Genomic DNA, 27,652 nt, shown 5'->3' with positions numbered 1-27,652 from the left:
TACGAAGGCCCAGAAATTCGAACGTAGAGGCTGAACCCCACCGCAGACCAACCAGGAAGAGGTGACGTTTTAAGTCCCGCCCCCCTGTTCCTTTGAACGAATTCCCGGCTCTGGGGGCGGGGGATGATGAAGAGGCTGTCTAATGGGAAGACGGCGCGGCGAGCGCTCTCCCGGTTATTGGCTGAGTAAAGTAAACAGAGGGCGGGCCGGGGCGGGGCGTGCCGGCGCAGGGGTGGCCCCCGGGAGGGGGCGCAGAGTGCTCGGCGGGCGGCGGCGGCCGGGGAGGCCCGGGAGGCCGCGGCGCGGTCACTGCGAGCCGAGCCGAGCCGCGCCGAGCCGCGCCGATCGCCATCCGGCCCCGGCTCCCTCGCGCAATCCCGGCCGGTGGCGCGGCCCGGCGGGCCCGGGGGCGCCGCAGCCCATGGAGCTCGAGAACATCGTAGCGAACACGGTGCTACTCAAGGCCCGGGAAGGTGAGGCTGTTGGGTGAGGAGAACGCGGGCGCGCGGCCTCAGAGCTCGACCGGGTGCCTCAGTCGCCCGATCCCCTAGGGCAGCTCGCTCCGTGCCCCGCACCTCGCGCAGACACGAGCCCTTCCGGCCTGTGGTCCTCTTTCTCCGCACCTGCCCCCCGGGAGCTAGAGCCCAGCAAGGGGTGGGTCAGGCCGCCGCCCGCGCGGCGAGGAGGTGGGGTCGTGGTGAGGGAGTGAGAGGAGGAGAGAGGAAGGAAGAGGGAAGGGTGGGACCCCAGCCCCGGGAGAGCCTCTCTGAGCCCTCTCCCAGGTGAGAGGTAAGAAGATGCCGCAGGAAGGGAAAGGGGCAGCCCACACCCCACGTGCCCGGGCCCAGACTCCGGCGCCCAGCCTGGGCCGGCACAAAGTTGGTGCAGGGTAAAAGGTTTGGAAAATAAATTAACCGAGGCTCTGCCGTAGCACAGCCTTTGCGAGGTGGGGAAACTGCTGGTCATATATGCTACCAGCATGACTGCCACTTGCTCGGTGCCTCAGGACACTGGGGACAGAGGTGAATGGGTCACAGTTTTTGCCCTCGGGAGTAGTGGGGCAGATGGGCACAGAAAAAACTGGAAGCTGAGTTTTGAAGGAAGGGAGGCATGCCAGGCTGGTAGGACTGTTAAGTGCAAGGCCTGGCAGAGGGAGCCTGTCTTGTGAACCTAGTGTTGCTGAGCTCCTCGGGCATTACCAGGCACCTGCTCTATGAGGATCCTGGGGATGCATAGGGACCAGACTTGGTCCTCATTGCCTTGCGGTCAGTCTGCCCCTCACCTGCCACTGTTCACCTCAGTAACATAATCACCGAACACCTACTCTGTGCCCTGTCCTGTCCAGGGTGCCAGGGACCAGCAGAGAAGACACTTCGTTTTGGAGCTCTAGGGCAGGGAGGTCAAGACTCTTTGCTGGGGTTTCAGGCTGAAAAAGACATCTGCTTCGCCTTTCTGACCTATTTTACAGGTGGGAAACTGAGGCTTAGATCAGTGACTAGCCCCAAGGACACACAGTGAGACTGGTTGACTCACGCCTAGGACACAGGATGTCCCCAATGCAGTCTGTAGGAAACCCAGAGGAACCCCCAGCTGGCACAGCATCTGGTGCCCCCTGCCTGTCCAGTGCATGTTGACCCTGGAGAAGTGCTGCCTGGAAATGGGCATGGCAGTCTGGGTCCTCAGTGCCCAGAGCCTTCCTTATCTCCTGTCCGTTATGGAGTCCTGGGGCTAGGCCTTCCTCCCAGCCTCTGGGGGCATCTGCCGATTCTGTTCTGCCTCGTCATCCAGCCATCCAGGGAGGAGGGGTGGGGAGAGCCTGGCCAGGCCTCCCTCCCTAGGGCTGTAGCCAGTTCAGGCCTCAGGCCTGCTGAGAACACTGCCTTGCCTGACCAGAGAGTGTGGGCACCTTCTGGTAGGATTCCTCAGGAGGCATAGGGGGCTATGGCCAGACTGAGACCAATGCCTTCACTGGAGAATCCTTACTCCAACCTGGCTCTGTCCCTCTCACCTGGGTGGCTCTAGACAAGTCTCTTCTCTCTGAACTTCAGTAACTCTTTTTGTGGGATGGTTGAGGGTGGGACCTGAAAACTAAAGGAAATCCCAGTTGTCACTGAGTTTTGAACCCCGGTCTGTAGATTGAGTGCATTGGAATCCCTTCATGAGCTGGCTGACGGCTTGGACCCCAGGCCTTTGCCAGCTTCCCAAGTGATCTGAGGCCCTGAGTGATTTGGGATTGCATGTATTCAGTTGACACCTGATGCCAGGCATGTTTGCGGTGGGAGAAGAGCTTGGGTTGTGGTCCTAGGGAGCTGGGTTCAAGTCCTGACTCTGGGACCTCCAGCCTTCGTAATCTTGGACCAATTGACTCCTCATTTCAGGGCCTCGGTTTTCTCATAAAATTGGGCCAGTTCTGGAAGAATTGCTATGAGGATGAAATGGGACAGCACTGGAGGTGTGAACCCTCACTTAGTCCTCCTTCCTTTCCCAGGCCCCCAGAGGCACGGGGAGGGGACCAGGCTGGGGTGGGGAGGAGCCCCACTGACTCTGGTGGCAGTTCCAGGACAGGATATTTGCATGTGACTCTGCTGCTGCCTTGATGTGGCTGGGAGGAGGGAGAGGAGGAAGTAAGTGATGGGGGTAGCAGGCGGATGGAGGGGTGGGGGAGGAGTTCCCCTTCTGGGGAGGCCTTGCCCTGGGTTGGGGGGTGGGGGTCCGTTGCTCACTCACAGTGGAGCAATGACTGTGGGGTATGCTGGGTGCGGGCTGCAGGAGGGCTGCTAGCAGGTTTCCCAATGGGTACCCTACAACACTTCCTCTTCCAGGCAGCTTAGGTCAGGGAGCCTACTGGAGGACCCAGCCTTGCCCTCTCCCTAGACGGTGGCTCCTCCTGCACCACCTGCCTTCAGCCAGGTCAGATGGAAACAAGGCTGGGTAAACCATAGGGGAAACTGAGGCCAGGCAAGGGATAGTGGTGGCCTGAGGTTGCCACTGAGTTGTTGGAGCTGGGACCCACCTCTTGCCACAGCCCTACTGGGTACTGGACACAGACTCTCCTGGTCACCATCACAATACCTCTGGAGATGGCTCTGGACCTGAAGTACACATGGAGAAATTGAGGTTCCTAGAGAGCAAGTGATGGGCCTGAAGTGTAAGGTGGAGATTCAAACCCAGGTCTGTAAGATTCCAAGACTCAGGCTCCTTCCACCATTTTCAACCTCATGGCCCACAGGCCACATCTAGCTAGATCTCTAACATATTTTATTTATTGGGCTGCAGTGGGTTTTTTAAAATATAGGAACTAATATTTCATGTAACAGTCCAGAGTCTCAGCTGATTTTGAAAAGTCAAAAGAGCTGGCCACACTGGGCCAGCATTCCTGCCTAGTAACAATCAAGCAGTCAGCCGTGGTTGTGCTGCAGCTGCCCCTGTTTGAAGCGGCATGCCGGGCCCAGTTCCCACACTCCTCACCACTCCCTGTTGTCTACCATCTGGCCCACAGTTACTGTACCTGTCTGGCTCTGTAGGCATTTGAGCTGCTACCCTGGTCTCAGCAGCTACAGATGAGGGGTCAGCTAGGTAAAATGAGGCAGGTAGCAGGACCAGGAAAGCAGGGGTAGGGATCCTGAGTGTCAACCCTCCTGCCACCACTTTGTTTGCGTCCCTGATAGCTCTGATGCAGGGCCTCGTAATAGGGGCCTGGAGCCTACCTGGTGACCCAGGCTGCCCTCTGCCTCTGGCATCTCTCAGGCATGTCCCACATGTCCTGGAACGTCTCCCTTCTGGGCCTTGACTTACACAGTTCCCACCACTATCGTGTCCTTCTCTTTCTTCACCTGGGAAACTCCTACCTGGCAGGAAGAAGCTGAGGCCTGCCAAAGCTACCTGGAAACCCCACTCTCCCCCAGTGGCTGGCCTCATGCCCCTCTTGGCTCTTCCAGCCCAGAAGCCCCTAGCAGGTGGGCCTAGGGGCCCATGTGTGTCCTGGAACCCAGCGAGGGCATGTTGCAGCATGCGGAAGGAAGGCCCGAGGTGCCTCCCAGAGTGGACTGGGCCTAGGCTGGGCCCTGAAGGCCTCTGGATTGCACTGAGGATGGAGGGGAGGCACGGCAGTGGCGGGACTCGAGACCCAGCACCTGTTTGCTTCCACAGGTGGTGGCGGGAATCGCAAAGGCAAAAGCAAGAAATGGCGTCAGATGCTGCAGTTCCCTCATATCAGCCAGTGCGAAGAGCTGCGGCTCAGCCTTGGTGAGACCTGGGTAGAGACGGGGGCTGGGGTGAAGAGGTGAGAGGGTCCTGCTGGTGCCAGGGGGCCTCCCCCAAGACCTTGCCTCAGGGTGGAGGGGCAGGGTTGGGGGTTTTGGGGACCAGAGAAATTGAGGCCGCACCACCAACCCAGTTTCAGTTCCTGGGCTTGGGCTGGGTGGAGGGCAGAGAGCACATAGGACAGCAGCGGGTGGTTGGGGTAGGCGTGGGGAGGAGGACGGGGTCAGATTGGGGGCGATCTGAGGGAAGCAGCGGAAGGGAGGGCCAGGCCTCGGGCGAGCAGGGCTCGCAGGATGGAGCGGAGGGTGCTTCAGGGGCTGGAGTCAGCCCTCACCGACTGCCCGGGGAGCCCCAGGCCTGTGCTCAGCCCCACCCAGCCTGGCCCTGCGGGTGCCCCGCAAAACCTTAACGAGAAGGGCCAGGCCCCCTCTGAAGGCCTGCACGTGGGCTAGGAGTACACCATGGCTGCTTCCACCGCCGGGAAGGAGGCCTAGCCTCGAGCTCGCCGGAAGCCACAGCTTCCTCCCACACTTTCGCCAGGCAGTCAGCAGGTGTGGGCCGGGCCCAAGCCGGGCCGGAACCTCACAGACCACACCCAACCCCAACTGTGTGAACCAGGAGACAGCGGCTGGAAGTGAGGACCCCGGCTCTGGAGCCACACTCCTGGCTGTGTGACCTTGGGCTAATTACTTATCCTCTCTGGGCCTCGGAGTCCCAAGCTATGATGGCAGTAACAGTAGTGCCACCTCAGTGCTGTGGTGAGGGTTCTAAAGGAGACAATGGCTGCCATACTGCAGGGCTGGAAGCTGTTGTTAGGGCCCCGGGCCTGGTGGTGTGGACAGGAGTGCCCTGCCGGTGGGCTCCAGGTCCAGAAATCCAACAGCTCCCACCCCTGCCTGCAGAGCGTGACTACCACAGCCTGTGTGAGCGGCAGCCCATCGGGCGCCTGCTGTTCCGAGAGTTCTGCGCCACGAGGCCCGAGCTGACCCGCTGCATTGCCTTCCTGGACGGGGTGGTGAGTGCAGCCCAGCTCAACACCAAGGGTGGGCAGAGGTCCCGGGCCACATGTGCCCCATCTCCCCACACCTGTTGCTGTACCCAAACCCCAAGCTTCTCTGCCTCCCACCCCGCAGGCTGACTATGAAGTGACCCCTGATGAGAAGCGGAAGGAGTGTGGGTGGCGGCTAATGCAGAATTTTCTGAGCCACACGGTGAGTGAGCACTGATGGAGGGATGATGGCAGTGGGTAGAGCTCAGTGATGGGGAGAGGATTGACCACAGCTCAGGCAGAGAGTGCCCTGGAGCTGCTCCAGGCTCACCAGGCAGCACTGCAGGCATGGAGCCCAGGAGGGTGGGCTGGGGCTCTGGACCCTGCAGCCTGCCAGCAGCTCTGCTTCACCCTGCCTCAAGGGGAACAGCAGAAACCAAGTTCAGCGACTGGGCAGGCTGGCGCACCTCCAGCCCATAGCCACCCCACCACAGGCCCAAGGTCTCTGCCATCTCTGCCCTGGGAGTGGGTGGCTGGCCAAGGGAGCCCCTGCACTGACCTGTCTGTGGCTTGTCCCTAGGGTCCCGACCTCATCCCTGAGGTCCCCCGGCAACTGGTGACTAACTGTGCCCAGCGGCTGGAGCAGGGGCCCTGCAAAGACCTCTTCCAGGAGCTCACCCGGTAAGCCTCTCCCTGCCCGTAGGCTGAGAATCGTGTCCTGACGGGTGGGCTTCTTTGGACCCAGAAGGCTGTGAACAGTTCAGCAGGTGGTGAGGGAGCTCAGCCCCTCACCCCAGCCTTGCGCCAGCTCTGTGACCTTGGGCAGGTTGCCTCCCCTCTCTGTAGCATCTTGGGCTTCAGCCAGGATGCATGTCTCCCACCTAGGTGGGTTAGCAAGAGGGTTGGCTGAGGATGCTGCGTTTCAGGCTGAGCATACACATAACAGGGGGCCTGGCACATCAAGCCAAGAACTTGGGGTGTCAGGGGCTGACCAGTGGTCTGGGTCTTCTCGATAGGCTGACCCACGAGTACCTGAGTGTGGCCCCTTTTGCCGACTACCTCGACAGCATCTACTTCAACCGTTTCCTGCAGTGGAAGTGGCTGGAAAGGTGAGCTCCTTGAAGGCTGGGCTGGGCTGGGCCAGGTTGTGGGGGCTCTCATGGGCGTCAGGCCCCTGATCAGCTAGTGTTTGATCCCCAACCCCTTGTCCACAGGCAGCCAGTGACCAAAAACACCTTCAGGCAGTACCGAGTCCTGGGCAAAGGTGGCTTTGGGGAGGTGAGTGGCCAGGCCAGAGCCCAGCAGAGTACAGAGGTGGGGTAGGGTGGACCCTGACAAGCCCCTTCCCCCTTTGAGCCCCTGTACCCCCAGGAAGGGCCCAGCTGGTCCCCATTTGCCCCATCTACCCTGGCTACAGGTATGTGCCTGCCAGGTGCGGGCAACAGGCAAGATGTACGCCTGCAAGAAGCTGGAGAAGAAGCGGATCAAGAAGCGGAAAGGGGAGGCCATGGCCCTCAATGAGAAGCAGATCCTGGAGAAAGTGAACAGTAGGTTTGTAGTAAGTACAGACAGGAGACCCTTCCCTTTCCCCTGGCCACGCCTGCTCTCCCCACTCGCTGGACTAAGATCTCTTCCCTGCCACAGGCCCCCTCTAGGCACGACTGCCTCCCTTGTCCTCAGAGATGCCTGGGAAGGGTGGGTTTGGGGAATTGACACCTGGCCTAGGGAGCAGGCTGGGCCCCAGGGAGTGGTACTAAGAAGGATTTTTCGGGCGGCTGGCACCAGCCCCCCCACCAGGTGGCCCACGGCCCCTGCTTCAGGGCTCGGACCCTCTTGGTCACAGGTGAGCTTGGCCTACGCCTATGAGACCAAGGACGCGCTGTGCCTGGTGCTGACGCTGATGAACGGAGGCGACCTCAAGTTCCACATCTACCACATGGGCCAGGCTGGCTTCCCCGAGTCTCGGGCCGTCTTCTACGCGGCAGAGATCTGCTGCGGCCTGGAGGACCTGCACCGGGAACGCATCGTGTACAGGTGCAGGGGTGTGGCCCTCCTGGCCAGGGGCCGCAACTGGGCTTGGGTGGAGGCTGCAGAGAGATGTTGGTGTGCTGGGGCTGTCACTGCAGGCACAAGTCTGTCTGGGCTCTGGCTGGGGGCTCCACACTCACCCACACTAGGCAGACTTGAGAGGCTCAGAACCCAGGCTCTGGGGTCTGGTTGACCATTTGTGAATCCCGGCATTGTCGCCCCTCTCTCACTCTGTGACCTTGGCCACTCAGCTCCCTGCTCACAACACCATTTTCTTTCCTGGGAAGCAGACTATATATAACTCCTGCCTCTCAGGTTGTTGTAGGGAATGAATGAGATAATGCTGTAAAGTACATAGAACTCGGTAGTGGAGAGCTCCTCTTATTACTATTACTGGTGATGATTTCATTTGAGCCTCACAACAGCTCCATGAGGAGATGGATGAGTAGCCTCATTTGACAGATGGAAAAGGTAGAGTTAGCCACCAGAGTGGAGGGAGAGCACTAGCGGTGAACAAAGCTGCTGGTGATGTCTGGGAAGCTTCCCTCTGAGTGGGAACTGCCTTCCACTTGCCTAGTGAGTTCCAGGAGTCCTGGCTGCATAGATCCTTCATCTGCTCCCTCAGGTTGGGGCTGCTGCCAGGGAAGGCAGGGCTGTCTGTCTTCTGGCAACAAAAGGCTCCCACACCTTGCTGCACATCCCATCCTAGGGGGTGAGCGAGCTAGGAGGGGGTGGCCCTGTCTGGCTGCTGGGCAAACTGAGCAGCATCTGATCCTGCCCTTCTCTCCCCACAGGGACCTAAAGCCAGAGAACATCCTACTAGATGACCACGGTGGGTGAGGGGCCACAAAGTGTGGGAGAGGCATGGGGGAGGTCTGGCCCACCTGCCTAACGGGCCTCCCTGCTTCTCCATCCACATTCAGGTCACATCCGCATCTCCGACCTGGGGCTGGCAGTGCACGTACCTGAGGGCCAGACGATCAAAGGCCGTGTGGGCACTGTGGGCTACATGGGTGAGTCTCCCTTCCCCCTGGCCCGCCAGCCTCCTGGGTCCTCTCTCTGTCTTGGGCCCAGTCCCACCACCCCTGTTGGGAAGTCTCCTGTACCTCAGGGAATAGAAAGAGCTGATGTTCTTCTTTTATAGATGAGGAGACCAAGACTCAGCCAGGGCCCCACACACTGTGAATCCACAGCATTCACTCACTACATATTCATTGAGCTACTCCTACCGGCCGGGCCTACAGGTGGCTACCAGTGAAAGACAAGGGCCTCATACCTGTTTCCATGGCCCCGACTCTCCACTCCCGAGACCTGCCCATGCTAGAAGTGGGAGTGCCCATCTGTGGTGGAGGCCAAGATGTGGCCCCAAATTCCCCTTGGGACCACGTGACACAGTAGACAGAGCTCCAGCTATGGGCTCCACCTCTTCCTTGTTATGTGTCCTCGGGCCGGACATTCTGCTTCTCCCAGCCTCACTTTCCCTGACTGTAAAGTGATCATCACCTACTCCCAGGGTTGCCTTGAAGATGAAAAGAGGTAGTAGAGGCAAAAATCCCTACCTGCCTGTCCTGGCAGGCAGTAGCTATCCAGCAAATCAGTTGCTGTCTTCTTTCCTCTCTTTGATATTAAATCTGGAGGTTGCAAACTGGCAGCCACACTAGGCCTAATTTGGCCTCCATCTGTGTTTAAATCAAATTGTTTTTCAAACAATTTGAATTGATCGCCAACATTTGATAACCCAGACAGCTTCATGTTAAAAATACGGATTTCTGACTTCTCTTGAAAAGTCAGAAGACGTGGCCCCCTGCAGGGCCATACCAGCGCACTTTGATGAGATGTGTGCTGTCCAACTCACCTCAGTCCCCACCGGGCTGCTGATGGTGCCTGCCTGGGTGGTGCCAGTGGGTGTCTGAGCTGGTTACCCCACCTTGACATGCATGCTGGGCATTCCTGGGGCCCCGGGGCTCAATTCCGCCTCCTGCCCCGTCTTAACTCCTGTGCTGTCCCTCCCAGCCCCAGAGGTGGTGAAGAACGAACGGTACACATTCAGCCCGGACTGGTGGGCGCTAGGCTGCCTCCTGTACGAGATGATCGCAGGCCAGTCACCCTTCCAGCAGAGAAAAAAGAAGATCAAGCGGGAGGAGGTGGAGCGGCTGGTAAAGGAGGTGCCCGAGGAGTACTCGGAGCACTTTTCCCCACAGGCCCGCTCGCTCTGTTCCCAGGTACAGCAGCCAGCAGGAGGCCCAACCGGCCAGGGCTGGGGCTGGGGGCACCTCTCCCGGGGCTACCCTGACTACCCTGCCTTGCTGTAGCTCCTCTGCAAGGACCCTGCTGAGCGCCTGGGGTGTGGGGGGGGCAGTGCCCGCGAGGTGAAGGAGCACCCCCTCTTCAAGAAGCTGAACTTCAAGCGGCTGGGAGCCGGCATGCTAGAACCACCCTTCAAGCCTGATGTGAGTGCTGCCCACTCCTGCCGAGGGCAGGGCCAAGCCCTGGCTGGGGGGCAGGGGTGGGTGGGAAGGGTTGGGGGCTCTTGGAGGATTGGTTGGGACACCCTCATTGCAAGTGTTAGAAAACTCAAGTGTGTTAACCAGTAAAACAGAATTCACCGGGCTCAGAAAAATGAAAAGCTGTGGGAGAGGCCTTGCTTTTGGCCCACCCGATCCAGGGCTCCAACAATGTTGCAGGAATTCCGTCTTCCTCTCTCTGACCACTACTGGTCAGTGTGCAGGCTTCTCTTTCAGGCAGCTGTCCCCAGGGTGTGGCAGGCCTACATCTTAACAGCTCAGCCACCCTAGAAGACAGAGAGTGCCTCTTGCCCAATAATTTCAAAAGAAGTCCGAAAAGGAAAAACAAGGCCTGAGGCTGATGCTCATTGCCTGATTGCCCAGAGGCCCCTCAGCAGCCACACCTGGATCCTATACCCACCTGAGCCACTGCCAGTGGTGGGAGATCGGTTTCCCAAAGGAAAACTAAGATGCCTTGCCAGCAGGGGAAAGGGCCATTGGGCTGGCAAAATATCTGCTGCCCACTACACCTGGGAACGCTGACCTCCTGTCTGGGAGTAGGACACTCCCCTCTGCAGAGTCTCACTCATTTACTGAGCATCTCAGTGGGTCAGGCATCCTCCTGGCAGAAACATCCTCGAGTCATCAAATTCTAAGTGGCAGAAGCCCAACTCAAACTTATGCCCAACATGGAGCTTATTGGTTCATTTGGCCAGAAAGTCCCAGAGTAGGGCCAATGTCAGGGTTTCATACCATGTTGTCAGGACTCCATCTCTTGGCTCTGCTGCAGCCTGTTGACTCTTCTCCCACTGAATTCAGGCTTCTCTGTATAAAGTCATAGGGAAGGTTCTGATTGGCCAAGATTAGATCACGCGCTTGCCCCCCTCTCATGTGTAAGAGGACTGGGACCTGTGATTGACAGTTCACCAGGAACACGGGGGAGGAAGGTAGGTGATGGGCAGGCCAGGTTGGTGGCTGTCAACCATGCACGTGATTGTTTACACATTCAACAAATATTCTGAGTGCCCATATGTACCAGACCTCAGAATTAATAGAGTCAACAGGACCCAGTCCTCCCTTCATGTTCTAGTGGGAAGACACAGCAAAATAAACCAGTAAGTGAAAAAAGAGTGGTGGGGGGGGTGGGAGTATTTCTAGACAGGATGGTCTCTGAGGAGCTGTTGGTTAAGTAGAAGCCTAAAATACGTGAAGGACAGAGCTGTACCAGGATTTGGGGCATGAGCATTCCAGGGAGAAGGAGCAGCCAGGCATTAAGATCCTAGTGCAGGGACCAGCCTTGAGAGGTGGAACAGCAGTGAAGGCCAGTGTAGCTGGCATGAGCATGTGCAGGGAACGTGGAGCAAGAATGTGAGGTGGGGGTGTGGGCCACAGAGCAGGGGAGCAGGAACGGGAGTGGGAGGCCACCTAGTGGGTGGCCTTGTAGGTGCGTCTCACCAGCAACCCACAGTTTTAGCCTTGGTGTGGGCAGTTGAACTGAGAGCCTGACTTCCGGCAGCCTGCCTCAGGGCTGGCCCTGCCACTCGAGTTTACTCCTCCTTCCCTGCATACCAACCTTGCAAATCAGTGCCCTGGAGTTTAACTTTTTTTAGAAGCAGCAGATGAAAAATGTGCTTGATGATGATATAGTTTTTAACAGCTTTATTGAGTTCATATACCATACTACTCACTCCTTGAAAGGATATAATTAAATGGCTTTTAGCATAGTCAGGTTGTGCAACCATCACCGCAATCAATTTTAGAACGTTTTCATCACCCCTCCCCCCAAAGTACCCCATACTCATTAGCAGTCATTCCCCATTCTCCCCTCCCCTGGCCCTTGGCATCCACTCATCGACCTTTTGTGTGTGTGTGTGTGTGTGTGTGTGTGTCTGCGTTGTGTCTTCGTTGCTGTGCGCGGGCTTTCTCTAGTTGTGACGAGCGGGGGCTACTCTTTGATGTGGTGCACGGGCTTCTCATTGCGGTGGCTTCTCTTGTTGCGGAGCACAGGCTCTAGGCATTCAGGCTTCAGTAGTTGTGGCTCACGGACTCTAGAGTGTAGTCTCAGTAGTTGTGGTGCACGGGCTTAGTTGTTTCATGGCGTGTGGGATCTTCCCGGAACAGGGCTCGAGCCTGTGTCCCCTGCATTGGCAGGCAGATTCTTAACTGCAGCGCCACCAGGGACATCCCTACTAATCTACTTTATGTCTCTCTATATTTGCCTATTCTGGACATTTCATATTAATGGGATTATATAATATGTGGCTTTTTGCACTTTGCATACTGTTTTCAGGGTTCACCAATGTTGTAGCATTTATTGGTACTGCTTTCCTTTTTTATGACTGAATAATATTCCATTGTATGAATATGACACATTTTGTTTGTTCATCAGTTGATTGACATTAGGGTTGTTTCCACTTTGGGGCTATGATGAATAATGCTGTTTTGAGCATTCACATACAAGTTTTTGTGGGGACATATGTTTTCATTTCTCTGGGACATACACCTAGAAGTTGAATGCTGGCTCATATGGTAACGCTATGTTTAACCTTTTGGGGAACTGCCAGACTTTTCCAAAAAGCGGCTGTATGATTTTACATGATAATATTTTGACATCCTTAACAGTAGGACTTAGAAAAAAATGTAACGATGAAAAAAGAAGTGGCCTTCTGGAGTGAGGTGGGCTCCTGGCAGAGGGCTGGGGGCGCAGAGAGGTGGGAGGAATGTTCTAATTCTTTGGTTGGCTGTGAAGCAGAAGGGGATGGAATATGCCATTGGACATCCCAGGACAGAGGACCTATCAGCTCCAGGCCCCGCATGGAGCACCCAGCTAAGATTCAGTCTGCGCTGCCCTCACCAGTTGCACCTAGACAGCTGTATACAGGTGGAGGGGGGTGCCTGTTACTGATTCCGTATGGCACTGTGGGGGCTGCTTGGCCACCGTGGGTCAGCTCTGCAGCCTTGTCAGGCAGTGAGCAGTGAGGGATAATGAGCCCCAGTTTAGAGGGGAACTTGGGCGTCAGAGAGAAGGGACTGCCATGCTCAGGAAGTGCATGGGGCACTTGTGTTTTGTTCTGTTTTGGAAGTGTAGTAGATTTACAATGTTGTGTATTAGTTTCTGGTGTACAGCAAAGTGATTCAGATATATATATGTACGGATGTATATATGTGTATATGTGTGTGTATACATATTCTTTTTCAGATTCTTTTCCATTGTAGTTTATTACAAGGGATTGAATATGGTTCCCCACACTATACAGTAAGACCGTGATGTTTATCTGTTTTATATATTGTAAAATATATCTGCTAATCCCAAACTCCTTATTTATCCTCCCCCCTTCCTCTTTGATAACCATGAGTTTGTTTTCTATGTCTGTGAGTCTGTTTCTGTTTTGTAAATAAGTTCATTTGTATCATTTTTTTAGATTCCACATATAAGTGATGTCATGTTAAATATATTTGTCTTTTTTTTTTTTTTTTTTTTTTTTTTGGCGGTACGCGGGCCTCTCACTGCTGTGGCCTCTCCCGTTGCGGAGCACAGGCTCCGGACGCGCAGGCTCAGCGGCCATGGCCCACGGGCCCAGCCACTCCGCGGCACGTGGGATCCTCCCGGACCGGGGCACGAACCCGCGTCCCCTGCATCGGCAGGCAGACTGTCAACCACTGAGCCACCAGGGAAGCCCAATATATTTGTCTTTGTACGACTTACTTCACTTGGTATGATAATCTCTGGGTCCATCCATGTTGCTGCAAATGGCATTATTTCATTCTTTTTTATGTCTGAGTAATATTCCACTGTACATTATTTATATACATGTGCCACATCTTCTTTACCCACTCATCTGTGGATGGACACTTAGGTTGCTTCCATGTCATAATAGTGCTGCTGTAAACACTGGGGGCACCTGCAAACCAGGAAGCTGCAAGGGTCAGGGCAAACCCAGCCCCAGCTCAGGGTTGAGCTGCCCTCCTGTCGAGGAGGAGTGTGTGTGGTGTTCCTGTCTAACCACTGCCTCTGTCCCCCCAGCCCCAGGCCATTTACTGCAAGGATGTTCTGGATATTGAACAGTTCTCCACAGTTAAGGGTGTGGAGCTGGAAGCCACTGACCAGGACTTCTACCAGAAATTTGCCACGGGCAGTGTGTCCATCCCCTGGCAGAATGAGGTGGGGACCTGCCCAGCTGATGGGGTGGGCTCCAGAGGGGCACCCTTGGGGTCAGTACTCACAGCTACCTGTTCTGTGGCAGATGGTGGAGACCGAGTGCTTCCAGGAGCTGAATGTCTTCGGGCTGGATGGCTCGGTTCCCCCAGACCTGGACTGGAAGGGCCAGCCGCCTGCACCCCCAAAGAAGGGACTGCTGCAGAGGCTCTTCAGTCGCCAGGTAACCCCCAGCAGTGTCCTACCTGGGTCCCCCACCTGGCTCCAGGGGACGGTGGGTGGGAGGCAGAGCCGGTGCCTGCATGCGCGGGGAGTAGGCATCCTCCAGCCGTGTCAGCGGTGCCCAGGGTCTCTGGCCTCATTCCCGCCTGTCCCCCACCCCCGGCTGGGCTCACGGCCTCTTTTCTCTTTCCAGAGGTGAGCAGTGTGGGCTCCCCATGGGTTGGCCTTGCTGCCCGGCCTTGGGGAGCCACAGACAGCCCATCCATGGCAGAGGCGAGATGTGGGCGAAAGAAGTCTGGTGCCCGCTCCCTACCTCCCCCTCCCCACTGCTTCCGTGCCCAGCACCTGCAAGCTGCTAGCCTTGCTTAGCCATCTGTCTCCCCATGCCCTGCCTCCACCGGCCCCAGGGGAGAGGGCCCTGGCAGAGCCTGGGATCCACCTGGTCCTCCTCACTTCAGCCTGTTGCCAGCAGCCTCTGCACTGATGTCCACACATGTCTGGCCTGAGCTGCTGCTCTGGGCCCCTCGTGGGGAGCCCCCTCCTTGGAGCACGGAGCTCCTGGTCTGCCCTGGCAGGGCCGGCCCAGGTGACGGCCCTGGTAGCTAACTGCGCCTGCTCTGCCTCTCTCCCTCCGTGTCTTCCCCGCCCTCCAGGACTGCTGTGGGAACTGCAGCGACAGTGAGGAAGAACTTCCCGCCCGCCTCGAGCTCCCCACCCGCCTCTAGCCCCCAACCTGAGGCCCCGCCGGGCAGTTGGCGGTAGCAGCTACTCCAAGCGCTGTTTACAGTTTTGCACAGTGGTCTTCCCCATTGTCCACTCAAGTTGTGGCCTGGGGAACACAGCCGGAGCTGTCCCCAGTGCCCTCTGCCCCTCAGCCCCTGGTCTGGCTGAGTTTGGCAAGGCCTGGACTGTCCCTGGGACAAAGGTGCGTCCCTTCAGCTCTTGTCTGTGGAGCTCGGGGCTTTCTGTATTTATGTCTTTGTACGAATGTATATAGCAACCAGAGCGTTCTTAAGACCCACGCTGGAGCCGGCAGAGGGGCTGCTGCCACACTCCAGGCACCTCAGGCCCAGCTCAGACGGGCGAGGTTGGGCCAGGCCAGGCCCCTGGGCCCCCAGCACTGTGCTTGCCACCGCCGACCTCCGAGTGAGACTCGTGCCTGCCCCTGCCGCCCTGGGCTTAGGCCGCCACCTCTGGGGCCCAATACTGTCCCTTCTCAGCACCTGTCAGAGCTGGATCTGGGACCTCTCTGTCCCCTAGGCCTGTGCCAAAGTGTGACCAGAGATTGGGCTGACCCTGGGACCCCTCAGTCCACTGCCCAGGCTGTCCCAGATGGGTCTGCCTCTGCCTTCCAGCTCCCAGGTCACCTCGTCCCTTGTGCTGGGCCCTGTCCTGAAGACACCTCATGCAGAAACACCCCAGCCCAGGCCAGGGGAAGGGTAGGGGTGGGGGTGTCCCTGACCAACCCTCAAACATTCCAGACTCCCCTCATAACAGACACATGTGCCCAGCAATAATCCACCCCTCCCAGTGTGTGCCTGTGGGGTGTGTGTGTGTGTGTGTGTGTGTGTGTGTGTGTGTGTGTGAGAGAGAGAGAGAGAGAGAGAGAGAAGGGGGCAGGCGAGGCTGTGGGCCTGCCCTGGCCCAGGCCCCAGCCCTGGCCCCTCCTGGACTGTGATGGCCATCCTGGTCCCAGTGTGAGGGTAGCGTGGGATTACAGGGTCCCAGTTTTTCCATATTTAAAGCCAATTTTTATTACCCATTTTGTCCAATATAAGCTGCCACATGTCTCTGTGTGAATACAGTCCGAGCACAAACCTGGCCAGCTGCCCCTGCCTGCCTCTTTCTTGCCCCTGGTGGTCCAGGGGTCTTCCTGCCTCCCTGGCCCTGCTGGAAGTGGAAAGAGATTGGAAGTGGGGATAGTGGCGGCTGCCCTTCCAGCAAGGCCCAAGGGCCCCCAGGGCCGATCTTGGGGTAGCCTCTCCAGGCAGCCAGGCTTTGGTGGCCTCTGGGCCCAGCAGCTTCCTCAGCAGGTTGAGGCCTGAGAAAAGAAGCCTTGGGTCCCCGCTAGGTATGGGTCTGGCTCTGGAACCACTAGGGTGTGGGCCTGTGCTGGAGAGGTGGGCTCAGCTGGCAGTATCTCCTCCGAGGCCAAGGTGGCCTGGCTGCCGCTCGTGGGTTTGGAGCGGCCTGGGGAGTAAGGTGGGAGCTGCTGTTAGGAACACCTGCCCAGTCTGTCTTACCTGGACACCTGCCAGTTAGGAGCACCTGCCCAGTCTGTCTTACCTGGACACCTGCTGTGTGATTTGCCCAGGGCCAGTACACATGTGTTAGAGCCATTCCTCTGCTTTGCCTTTGAAGCAGGAAATGTGGCTGGGCAGAGACAGACACTGGTGATGCTGGAAGTTAGGCTGTGGCAGAGGTGGGTGGAGACCAGCCATGTGGCCATCAGGGAAGATTCTCTGAAGGTAGCAGTTGAGCCAGGTCTTGAAGGAGACATTCACCTGGGGGACAGAGGAAGTTGGGGAGCATTCCACCTGTGCAGAGACTTGGGAGTGGCAGCCTGTTGACCACAAGTCTGTCCCAGACTTCACAAGTCTTTTCCTGGTCTGTAGCATCCCAGTGGCCCCAGCCCCCCAGGGATGCTCTGTAACCACCATAAGTGTTTGTTCCTTGCCTCTGGGCTGGGTACCCAGTGCCACAGAGGCCACATGAGCTTTGCAGTTGGATAGCTCTGGGTTCAAGTACCAGCCTGGCCACTTGCCAAGCTGCCTTTGCATAGGCCCTTCCCTCGTCTGGAAAGCTGGGTGTGATACCCATCGCCTCACTGGGCATCTATGAGAATCCAACTAAGTAGCCAGTCACCCCCTTGAGCCCCTGGGTCACTGGCAGGACTCTTGCCTGTTGGGGGTATGTGGGTGCTGGGGGTCAGGCTGATGGCTATCTTAAGGACAAGTCAAGGTTCCAAGTACCAACTTTGAAGGGGCCTCTGGTGGCGGCCTAGCTCTTGGTATGTGGAGTGCGCACCGCTGCTTCTACTGACTTGAGGGAAATGGGGTAGGGAGAGGGCCTTACCTAGGTCTTCCAGCTGGTGAGCGGCCACTGCAGTTTGGAGAGGAAGCCAGCTGAAGATGAAGAAGCTGGAGGTGAGAGGTTGGGGCCTGAGGTGCTCCGGGCTTTCTTGTGGGTGGTGGGGGGAGATAGGTATTAGTGTGCAGAAGCCACAGCCCAGCTCTGGGCAGGTGTGCAAGGGTAAATGAGTGCCAGGTAGCCGGGTGGGTCCAGACCTCCCACCAGACTCCCCTTAGGCTAGGTAGGAACTTCTTGGCTAGGGTTCAACCCACCCTAAAGTTCTTACCACAGTGGATGCTTGGCAGAGAAAACTCCCAGAATTCACTTCTTAACAAGCCTTGCCCAAGTTCACCTCCTCCATCCAGCCCTATGGTAAGAGCTGGGGGACCCAGATGGAAATGAGGCCCCTGCCAGCTTCGAGCTCTGTCTGGTAGGCAAGCAGACGTGGGGACAGTGGGACCCAGTGTGATCAGCACTGTAGCAGAGATGATGCTGGGACTGGGGGCCAACACCAAACAGGGGAGGCCCCTTGCCACAAAGGTGTCAAGTGGTTACCCTCCAGGATACAGAATCAGATGTTCCCAGGGGAGGAGACGGATGGTCTAGAGCCTCTAGTGGTTTAGGATGGCTGAACGTGGGGTAGTGGCTGGAGCGGAGGTCAGTGAGACTCTGCCATCCTGGGCTTTGAAAGCTGTGTTAAGATGCGGCGTCTCATCTGGAGGGTGGGGCAGTCCTGAAGGGTTGTAGGTGGTTGTGTCAGGGTGTCTCCCTAGCATGTACAAAAGCACCCCATGTTTCCTTTGGGTAGGCTCCCCTCAGTCCTTTTGGTTTATATGAGACTGGGCTTGCACCCCCTGCATACACATACACCCAGAGCATGTGACCCAGGTTGGGCTGTTAGGAATCTTTGGTTGCAAGTGACAGAGCTGTCCTATAGCTAACTTAGAAAGTGTTAAAGGGATATGGAGGGGCTTCCCTGGTGGTGCAGTAGTTAAGAATCCGCCTACCAATGCAGGAAACACGGATTCGAGCCCTGGTCTGGGAAGACCCCACATGCCGCAGAGCAACTGAGCCTGTGCTCTAGAGCCCGCAAGCTACAACTACTGAGCCCGCGTGCCACAATTACTGAAGCCCGTGAGCCTAGAGCTCATGCTCCGCAGCAAGAGAAGCCACCACAATGAGAAGTTCATGCACCACAATGAAGAGTAGCCCACGCTCGCCTCAACTAGAGAAAAGCCCGCGCGCAGCAACGATGACCCAATGCAGCCAAAAGTTAATTAATTAAAAAAAAAAGATATGGAGGAGCTGAGTGGGGAAGAATGAGAACTGAGGCAGCTCATCAAGGCACAACCTCCAGAAGCAATATGCTACAGCCATGTTTATGTCTCTGCACCACTGAGCTCCAGATCCAAGGAATCCAAATGACCAGGCTGGGAACCTGCCCCCTGTACATCAGGGGCAACTAATGGGGTGAAATGAGTCCCCCAATGAAATCAGGGTGCTCAAAGAAAAGGTAACATACTGGGTGGCTGAACACATATCCCTTCCCCCATACCTCGATTGGATCACCTATGGGCACTTGGCCAAAATGAATCCAAAAAGAACCTAGGGGGTTGCTAGAACTGTTGGGGAAGAATTGGGGTTCTCAGTTCCTCCGGGGATGGGTGGCTTGTGCCTAGAGCTGTGGGGTCATCCTCGCCACCATTTGGCGGCAAATTTGCCTGAAAATAATGCAAACAGAAGAGAACTGAGTGGAGAGAACAGATAAATGCCTCATTCCATTGCTGGAACACAATTGTGATCACAGCTAAAATCTACCCCTGGACTTCGCAGTTACATGTGCCAAATGCCTTTGAGCTCAAGCCTATTTGTTCTGAGGTTCTGTCACTTGGAACTCAAAATGCCCCAGCCAACATGATGGTGGAGGATGTTTTTGGAAGACCACCCTAAGCATGGTGGAGAATTTGGACTGGAAACAAAGAACCCAATTAAGAGGCTGATGGACAGTCAGGTTCAGACTCAGCCTAGGTAGCGGGGCCCTCACTAGAGCTCACCTCTGTTCCCTGGGCATGAGCAGGGTCCATGAAAGCCAGGGTTATGGATCCAGCACTAGGTTTTCCCTGTGCTACTTCTTACTAGACATGTGATAGTGTGTGCTGGGAACACAGTGGGAAGGGCCGTGATTTGGGAGTGGGCTATGTATTTGTGAGTTGGAGCCACATTGGGGTGCCTGCCTGCTCCAGCCCCTGCCCACTGCGTGTGTGCGGTGCCTGTCAGGATGTGGCCAGGGCCTGGACATGTGTGCGTTCTCCGGGTTGAGGTAGGTAGGTTCGTTCTCCATCTCAGCTCCTTGGCTGAGCATCCTGTGTGCTCAGCCGACGACGGTGTGCACCAGGTCTGTTAGCGTCTGCCGGGTCCGGACAACCTGTTGCCAGGAGCTGTGCGGCGTGGCGTGGGCATTCCCTGTGCAGGGTGAACCCGGCGCCCTGCCTGCCGAGTCTCGGTGCGGCAGGTGGGTGCCGGGTCCTCAGCCTTTCGCTCCCGGGACAGCATCCTCGGCGGCGACTGACTGGGGGTGGGGGCCCTCTGCCGGCGGCCGCGCGCGCGCACGCCGGTCTCGGTACGCGCCGTGTACGCGCCCGTGCGCGCGCCCCGCGGCTCCAGCCCAGCTCTCGGAGCCGCCTTCGCTGCCACAGTCCGTTCCCTGGGGCCGCCGCCGCCTCCCCCGGGTCGCGGGCTCTGTCCGCGGGGCCCGTGCCGCTCGCCCCGAGCCAGGAGGACGAGCTCGAGGAGGATGCCTGGGCCCGTGAGTACCGCGGTGGCGGGCCGGTCGGGTCCGGAGCGCGGGCGGAAGATGGTCCCGGGGCTAAGCCCCTCCCCGCGGGCGGCTCCGCGCCCTGGCCCCGGATCGCCGCCCCGGACCCCCGCCCCGGCCAGCCCCTCCCCCAGCCCACACCGGAGGAAGGGAGGGAGGCAGGGAGAGAGAGGGAAGGCGCCAGTGAGCCAAGAAGCGGGAGCAGGGCGCAAGCCGCCGCCGGTTCGCTTGGAAACGGTTGCCACAGCAACCGGGTTGCGCTCCCCGGCAACGCGGCTGCAGGGCGGCGACCCCCTATCCCCGCCCCCACGAGGGGCCGAAGCCCCGGGGGACTCTCCCTCTCGCGGTGGGGGGAACTTCGACCCTCTGGCCCGTCTGGGTGTTCCTGCCTCCACAGCCGTCGAGGGTGGGGGTGGGGGGCGAGCGGCCCCGTGGGCAGGAGCTGGCTCCCACGTGGCTGCAGTCGTCGCAGCAGGGCTCCTGGGGTGGCAGCAAACGTGGGGGCGGGCCAGCCCCTGGGCCAGCCACGGGAGGAGGAGGCATGGGTCTGGGGTCTGTGCCCGTCACCCCAAACCCAAACCCCACCACCGCCACCCCCGCCAGCGAAATGGCCTGACCCGAGTTGGGTGCCCCAAAGGTGATGGTCCCTACCAGGGGAGATGAAAGACGCTCGCATCCCTCCTCCTCACGGCCAGAGCATGTGCCAAACCGTGGCTTGGGCCCGCGGTGGGTCTCTGCTCCTCTTCTCAAGCCACCATTCTCCGGGAAGGGGTGGAAGGAGCGTGGGCAGTAGCAGAGGAAAGGACACTGCTGACCCAGGGAAGCTGAATCCCAGACCAAATAGAAGCACCCGACCCCCTGTCTGGATCACAAGTGTCCCTTTCTTGTCTGAGCACAAAGCCCAGACTGTGCTGGGTGGCATGCAGGTTGGCCGGCAGGCAGGCCAGCGCCACATGGAGATGTCCTACCTTCCAGGGGAGCTCCTCTGAGAGGAGAATGGCCGCTGAGCCAGAGGAAATGACCTCTGGCTCCCCTCCCAACCTCCCCTCAGTGGATAGCGTGCTGAGGGAGAGAAATGGCCCTCCTGCCATCTCTCCCGGGCCTGACTCAGCAGATGCCAGCCCCAACCGCAGGCCTTGGACCCAACATCCCAGTGACCACAACCACCCTTGGGTTTCCTTTCCCATCCAGGGAGGTCTCCTGGGTACCAGAGGTGACCATTACCTGGGCATGTGAGGCCTTGACATAGATGCCCTTAGATGGGTGGTATCCTAAGTCAGGCCTGAGTCTCCCACAGGCAGGAGTGCCTTTGGAATTACTCACAGGCTCCTTTCATTCTGTTCCTGCTGTGTGAGACCTGTGCTGAGCATTCTGCATCCATGATCTCCTAGTCCTTACAACATTGTGCAAGGTAAGTTTATTATCCCCATTTTAGAGGTGATGACTCCAAGGCTCAGGGAGGTAAAATGACTTGCTCAAGGTTGTACAACTAATAAGTGGTGGAGCTAGGTTTCCAGTGCAGGTTTCTCTGCTGGCATGGCCCCTCTTTGCTATGGTATTGCTACATGCTATCTTTTGTGAGCCAGGCGGAAAAGAACTGTAGAGCCTTCTAGAGGAGCATTCTTAACCTTCTTCTGCATTCCTCCAGTGAGGAAATTCCCTATGTCTTTTAGGCCTTGGCACACCTTTCCTTCTTCCAGCAAAATCAGCCAGATTCTTGCCCCCAGATGCTCTGTAGGACCGTGCTATGGCTGGGTTGCCTCCTTTCCTCCCTCCTTCCATTTTCTCTCTCTGAGGGAAGCTGAGCAGTGAGGGCTACCTCAGTCCCCTGGGAAACCCCCAAGGCCCTATTCCTTGGTTTGTGGGCTCTGTGGCCTGGTCAGCTTGCAGCCCTGGCTGTAGCAGAAGGAATTTAGCAATGATGGGCCCGTGCACTGCTGGCCCCTATGGGTGCTCAGTCTAGCTCAGGGGTTAGAAGCCCAAATGCCTCCAAGGCCCAGGTGGACTAGGGCACTGATCAGCTGCAGTCTGTGTCACCATCTGAGAAGGTGGACTTGGTGTGACGAGGTTGTCCGGTTTTCAAGTTGACCCAGAAATTTACGTAAAATCTCCTGGTTTTTAAATCTTGGCAACTAATCATATCTTTAAAAAATGATTATGGGCCAACAAAACACGTCCATGAACTGTGTCCAGCCTGAGAGTCACAAGGCTGAGATCTCTAGTCCAAGGGAAAGTGATGGCAGTTTTTGCTAGACCACCTCCAGGCTTGTGTAGATGTAGTTCCATGGGCCAGTTTCCACATTTGAGCCTCTTGAGGCTGCAAGGTGCTGGCATTTGGTTTGTCAAGTGCAGCTGTATATGCTGGTGTATTTTCACATCCCCCATCAGTTCTGCTCCTACCTTGGCACTGCCAGGCAGGTCTCATTGTCTCTGTCATACAGGTGAAGAAACTTCAGCTCAGGCATGGGAATAGCTGGGATGGGATTACACAGCCTGGGCAGGGTATAAGTAGGATTTGAACCCAGGGCTCCCTGCTCAGTGCTCTGCGTGTTCACCAGGCTGCCCCTCAAAAGAGGGTACAATCACCTCCGCTTCCCCCCCCACAACCCCCGAGGTGTGGGCAACTCCCTTGGAGGGGCAGATCTGAGTACAGTAGACACCAACCCACTAGGGCCCCAATCTCTGTTGTCCTGTTTGCAGTTTCGCAAGCCCTGGGTTCCTGGCATTGTGCTGAGGTTGGATCACAGAGATGCTGCCTGCAGGTGAGGGTGTCAAGCCAGTACCTTGGCCTCGCTGGAAATGAGGTTCTGGCCAGCTCCGCGCCTGGCCGACTATGGCAGCTGGGACAGTTGCCATCATCTCTCTCTGGTTTCAGTTCATTTGTCTTGGTGTGGGAGGAGTGTAAAAATGTCACCAGTGCCTCCCTAAAATGGCCTTCCTGCCAGGACAGTGGGCTTTACAGTCCCCTGGATTTCATAAGCCCACAGGCTATGTGGGCCTGTACAGGCCCCAGCTCTCTGCCTGTAGAGTGGGGATGGCAGCAGCTCCCTCCTCGCTGAGGTAATGAATCTAGAGAGGTTAGCAGGGGGCTTGGCACGTGCAGGGCACGCAGGACAGGTGAGCGGTCACCTTTCCTACCCCACCCTCATTCCACACACCATACTCTCCTCCTCTCCTCTGTCCCCCAGCCTGAATGCCTATTCCTTCACTTGACCAGCAACTCTGGTGTCACATCCACGGCTCCCCCTTGTGACCCAGAGCCCCTGCTGCCTGGGATTCCTTCTTTCCACTCCAGAGCCCCTGGTACACATCTCCACATAGACTTTTCCTTTTATTCACATAGACGTATGCATCCTCAGCTTGCTTACAAACCTCCCTGTGAGGGCTGAGAGCTGCTTTCTCAGTGACATTTTGGTGAATGGCCAACATTTCCCAGGAATGAACTAGATGCACACCTAGCTCTTGAGGTATTCCTTGTCAGACAGCTAAAAGACCAAACAGGTAACTGGACACCTCCAGTTACTCCTTCAACAAGTGGTTTTTGAGCTACCGTATGCCAGATGATCAAGGCAGATGCAGCCCTCGTGTTGGACACAGGCCACTACAGAACACTGTGATTGATATCGTTGGACTTCTCATCCAGCCCTGCAGGGTGAGGTAGCTGGAGGCTGACACGTCCAGGGAGGTAACAGGTGAGGCTGAGGAGCACGCGCTGGGGCGAGAGCAGCGAGGCTGTGTAGCAGCTGGGTTCAGGAGCAGGCCAGGGGGAAATGGACAGTGTGGAGAGTGGCAGGCCAGGCAGAAGCACAGCGTGGAAGTAGAGAGAGTGGTGGCAAGCACGGTAATGGGGGCCCAGGTGAGAGATGACAGTGACCTGACCCAGCCAGCTGCGGTGGGGGGACAAAAGGAAGTGGACAGATGAAGACACACTATACTGAGGGTTAAAAACAACAGGATTTGGCAGATGGTGTAAACGGTGGGCCCTTTGCTGAGATAAAAGAGCCAGCAGCAGATCTTTGGGGTCTAAGGTTAGGGGGCCGGGGTTCTCCATACAGAGGAGTAATGTGGGAGGTGCCCACAGCAGTGCACCAGGCCCTAGAGTAAGAGATCTGTGTGACCTTGGGGGTCATTTAATCTCTCTGAGCCGAGTGTTCTCATCTGTCAAATGGGCAGAATGCTCACGTAGTTTATAGGGTGACTGAGAACTCTCTGTGGCATCCAGCCCGGGGGCACACACCTCTGCACCCCCAGCTCTGAAATTGTGGACAGCAGTGCTCATGTTTGTTGGGCATCTCCAAGCCCTTTGTATGGATTAGCGGCCACTGACGAGGAAACTGAGACAACATGTCACCCTCCAGCTCTCGCTCCCATCCCCTGCTGTGCTCCCAGTGAGTGTGTGGCCTAAGAAAACCCTACAAAGTGATATACTCACAAACTCCACAAATAAACCAAGATGGAATCCTGAAAAACGTCCAAATAACCCGCAAAAAGGTAAGAAAAGAGAATAAGGAAACAAACAGAAAACAAATCATAAAACGGCAGACTTAAGGATGAGTCTGGCCAAAGGCTCCGCTCCCAGCACACAGTTGGAGTTGGTATTTACTAGGGACCAGGCATGCGTCTGAAGGGGATGGGGAAGGTGAGTGGCTGTGAGCAAGAGGCAGGGTCTGAGTTTGAAGGGCGCCCCAGACCCGGACAGGAGCATGCACAGGCATGAAGGGATAAAGGAACAGCCCTTTGGAAAGGCTTTGAGAAGCTTGGCTTGGTCAGGAAGAGCACTTGGAGAAGCCTGAATTAATTCCTTGACATTTATATATTGGGCAACTACTGTGGATTAGATGAGATATTACTGAGCAACTCCTATGGACCAGCCCCGTGTGGGGGGGGGGGGGTCAGAGGGCCAGCTCAGCTGTGAGACCTTAAGCAGACTTCCTCTCTCAGACCCACAGAGGCCAAGTCTGTAAAATTCAGCAATAGTTCCTGCCTCTCAGCTGGAGTTTAGCTAAATTAGAAATAAAAATACCCACCAAGGCTTGTCTACTGTGTGTCAGGCCTTGTTCTGGGCCCCTTCCACACAGAATCTTATGTGATCTTCAACACTGCCTTCTCACTGGGGGTCATGCCCATTTGATAGATGAGACAGGCTGAGAGGCGACAGTGGCACCCAGTGGGTCTTGGGTGTGGCCTGTCCCAGTCCTCCTAATGCCCAGCGAGCTGAGCTGGACCCCTCAGGGCACAGTCCCTGTCCTTTGTTCCTTGTTAACCCTAGAGCTGCCATTCCATCTCTCCTTCACCCTGTAGCCTTTCCCACTGTTGAGCTGAGGACTGGTTGCCAGAAGCACCAAGTTTTGGTAGGAAGGAGTAGGAAGGCGCGTTTTGGCTACAGGCTGGCCAGCCTGGCCAGTGTCCCCACGACTGCCAAATCTCCTGTACTGAGTGCTCACGTGCATTTATTTACATCTCACTCATCACTTAGGGGAAAGTGTTTCAACACAGACTTTGGATTCACACTCAGGCTAAATCCTAGCTCTTCCCCTTATTAGCTGTGTGACCCAGGGCAAGTCACTTCCTTCTCTAAGACTGTCTCATCCATCAAATGGGCATGACCCCCAGTGAGAAGGTGGTGTTGAAGATTGCATTAGATTACTCTGCACGGAAGGGGCCTAGAATGAGGCTTCACACAGTAGACAATCCTTGGCAGGTATTTTTATTTCTAATTCAGCTAAACTCCATCACCTCCAGCCCCAGAAGTGCTTTCCTGACCCGGAGCTGTTCCTACTTTGCAGGCCAAGGAGCCCCCTAGTTAGGGCCAGCTTCCTCAGAGCACTCCTGAAAATTCCTGTGGGCTCAGGAAAAGGAGAATAACAGATTTAATTAACTCCCAGTGACTGGCAGCATCGTGTTTTTATCTGGGCTGCGTCACCATGGCAGCCTCATGGTGGGGTTGTCGAGGGGGCGGGTGGAGCTATTGTTCCTGCCATTGTGTGTTCTGGAACACAGGCCCAGGAGAAAGGGACTGGCACGGGCACCAATGGCACATGGCACAAAGCAGTCACGGAGTCAGAAAGGAGCCATCTGGGGGAGAAGTGTGGGGTGGCCTGTGTGGCCTGGCTTCCCCCCAGCTTGCTCTCAGACCAGTCTAAGTCAACTTAATGTGGGGTCCCCAGCTTGGGGCTCAGGCTCACTGTGGCCCCCAGAGCTGAATGCATGTGTGCCTTGGTTGGGCATGCTGAGGATGGGGGGTCCATGGGGCTCCTGGAAGAGACCCACAAAGTAGCTCAAGCAGCAGCACTCTCCCACCCCAGGTTAGGGTTTTGTGGCCAGGCTTGGGTTCAAATTATGGAACCGTCAACTGCCATCCACACAGCTAATTGTGTAAAATCTGTAAAACAGGAATAATTTGTTACCCCAAAGGGTTGTATGTGAAAGCCCCTGGGTATAAGGCAGTCAGGAAGGGGTCATTCCTGTTCTGAGGGGGTGGTGAACAGTCGCCTGTCCCTCCTCAGTTAGGGCTCCCTCCTACATACCTCTTAGGATGCAAGGTTCCCCTCTCAACCCTGGCTGTGGAGAGGAAATGGAACTAGAGGTGCCCATCTGGAGTGATGTGGAACCAGGTGGTACCGATTACTTGAGCTAATTTTCCTACCCTCTGCAGAGAGGGAAAGGAATTGGGGGAAGAGACATGGCGGCCTGGAGCTAGAAGGGCAGGGCCAAGTGGGGCTGCGCATGGGTAGGAGGCTGAGGAAGCGGAGACGGAGCTGGGATTCAGCGAGCGGAGGCGCCTAGAGTAAAGGAAAAGAGGGAACGGCCCACGCTCGGCGGCGCGTTGGGCTCAGACAAAGGCTGGTAGCACGCAGTAGCCGCGGGAACCACCCGCCCGATCCCCCCCTACAAGAGCTGAGACAAGCAGGAAGCCGCGGTGCGGTCCGGAATGTTACACGCTTTGGACATCCAGGGTTGGGAGCGGATACAAGGCCTAGGGCGCCAGGGGCTGCCAGGTGTGTATGCATAGGGCTGAAGCTGGGCACCGGCGGGCTGCTTTTGGGGCCTAGGAGGTGGACCACCTTTTCTCCGCCGCAATACAACTGCGCCATGGCTCCCCTTCGGCGCCCTGGGAGTCTGCCTATGGGCCTCTCAAGCCCTTTCGGAGCTGGGGTACCCTGCACCCCGGGGATGCGGATGGCGAATCTCCGTTCGCACGGAGGTCGAACCTGGCATTCGCGCGCCCCCTGCTGGCCTGCCTGGAGTCACCTCGGCTGGGAGGCGGCGGCGGCCGGGTCTCAGATACGGGAAAGCCCTACGGGGGAAACCTCTGAGCGTGACGTCATCCAGGTGACGTCACCGGGCCCCCGCGGAGTGCGGAGGTTCCGTAGAGGAGGCTTCCCCGGGATTGCGCAGGGCACCGGCGCGGGCAGGGAAGTCGTCCGGGGCTACAGCACGCCTTCACCGCGCCCTGTGTCTGTCCCACAGGTCCCGCGCGGCCCCGGGTGAGGCCCGCCAGCGTGCCTGTCGGCGCCATGGGAAGGAGCGGGCGCCGCTGCTGCTGCCCCCTGCCTGCGCGCGCACGACTTGAACCCAGCTGCGGGCAGCCCCCGGCCGCGGGT

At 57.1% G+C, this 27,652-nt stretch overlaps 1 protein-coding gene across 6 annotated transcripts; it reads left to right on the top strand.

Annotated features, from left to right (window-relative positions):
• Positions 1-270: 270 nt before the first annotated feature.
• On the top strand, positions 271-27,628 carry LOC111169865 (G protein-coupled receptor kinase 6). Of its 6 annotated transcripts, XM_089905097.1 has the most exons (17): positions 271-473; positions 4,150-4,245; positions 5,166-5,278; positions 5,397-5,474; positions 5,832-5,932; positions 6,268-6,360; positions 6,466-6,529; positions 6,669-6,809; positions 7,095-7,285; positions 8,074-8,111; positions 8,203-8,292; positions 9,293-9,501; positions 9,592-9,729; positions 13,808-13,945; positions 14,028-14,162; positions 14,277-14,278; positions 14,815-15,983. In XM_089905097.1, exons 1-17 carry the CDS (start codon positions 422-424, stop codon positions 14,921-14,923), a joined length of 1,788 nt encoding a protein of 595 aa, XP_089761223.1. In that variant the 5' UTR covers positions 271-421; the 3' UTR covers positions 14,924-15,983. The 6 variants fall into 6 exon arrangements, with proteins under 6 accessions (XP_089761223.1, XP_089761219.1, XP_022420131.1 ...); XM_089905093.1 differs by lacking the exons at positions 14,277-14,278; positions 14,815-15,983 and adding an exon at positions 27,519-27,628 and having other exon boundaries at positions 272-473; XM_022564423.3 differs by lacking the exon at positions 14,277-14,278 and having other exon boundaries at positions 272-473.
• The last annotated feature ends 24 nt before the right edge of the window (positions 27,629-27,652 follow it).

This window comes from Delphinapterus leucas, unplaced genomic scaffold (assembly GCF_059928025.1).
Source record: "Delphinapterus leucas isolate spDelLeu-1000000601 "Yukka" unplaced genomic scaffold, BTC_Dleu_Yukka2 spDelLeu_asBTCV2_sq25, whole genome shotgun sequence".
Classification (NCBI taxonomy): Eukaryota; Metazoa; Chordata; class Mammalia; order Artiodactyla; family Monodontidae; genus Delphinapterus; species Delphinapterus leucas.
Note: the sequence above shows the minus strand (reverse complement) of the source record. Positions and strands in the feature narration are given on the sequence as shown.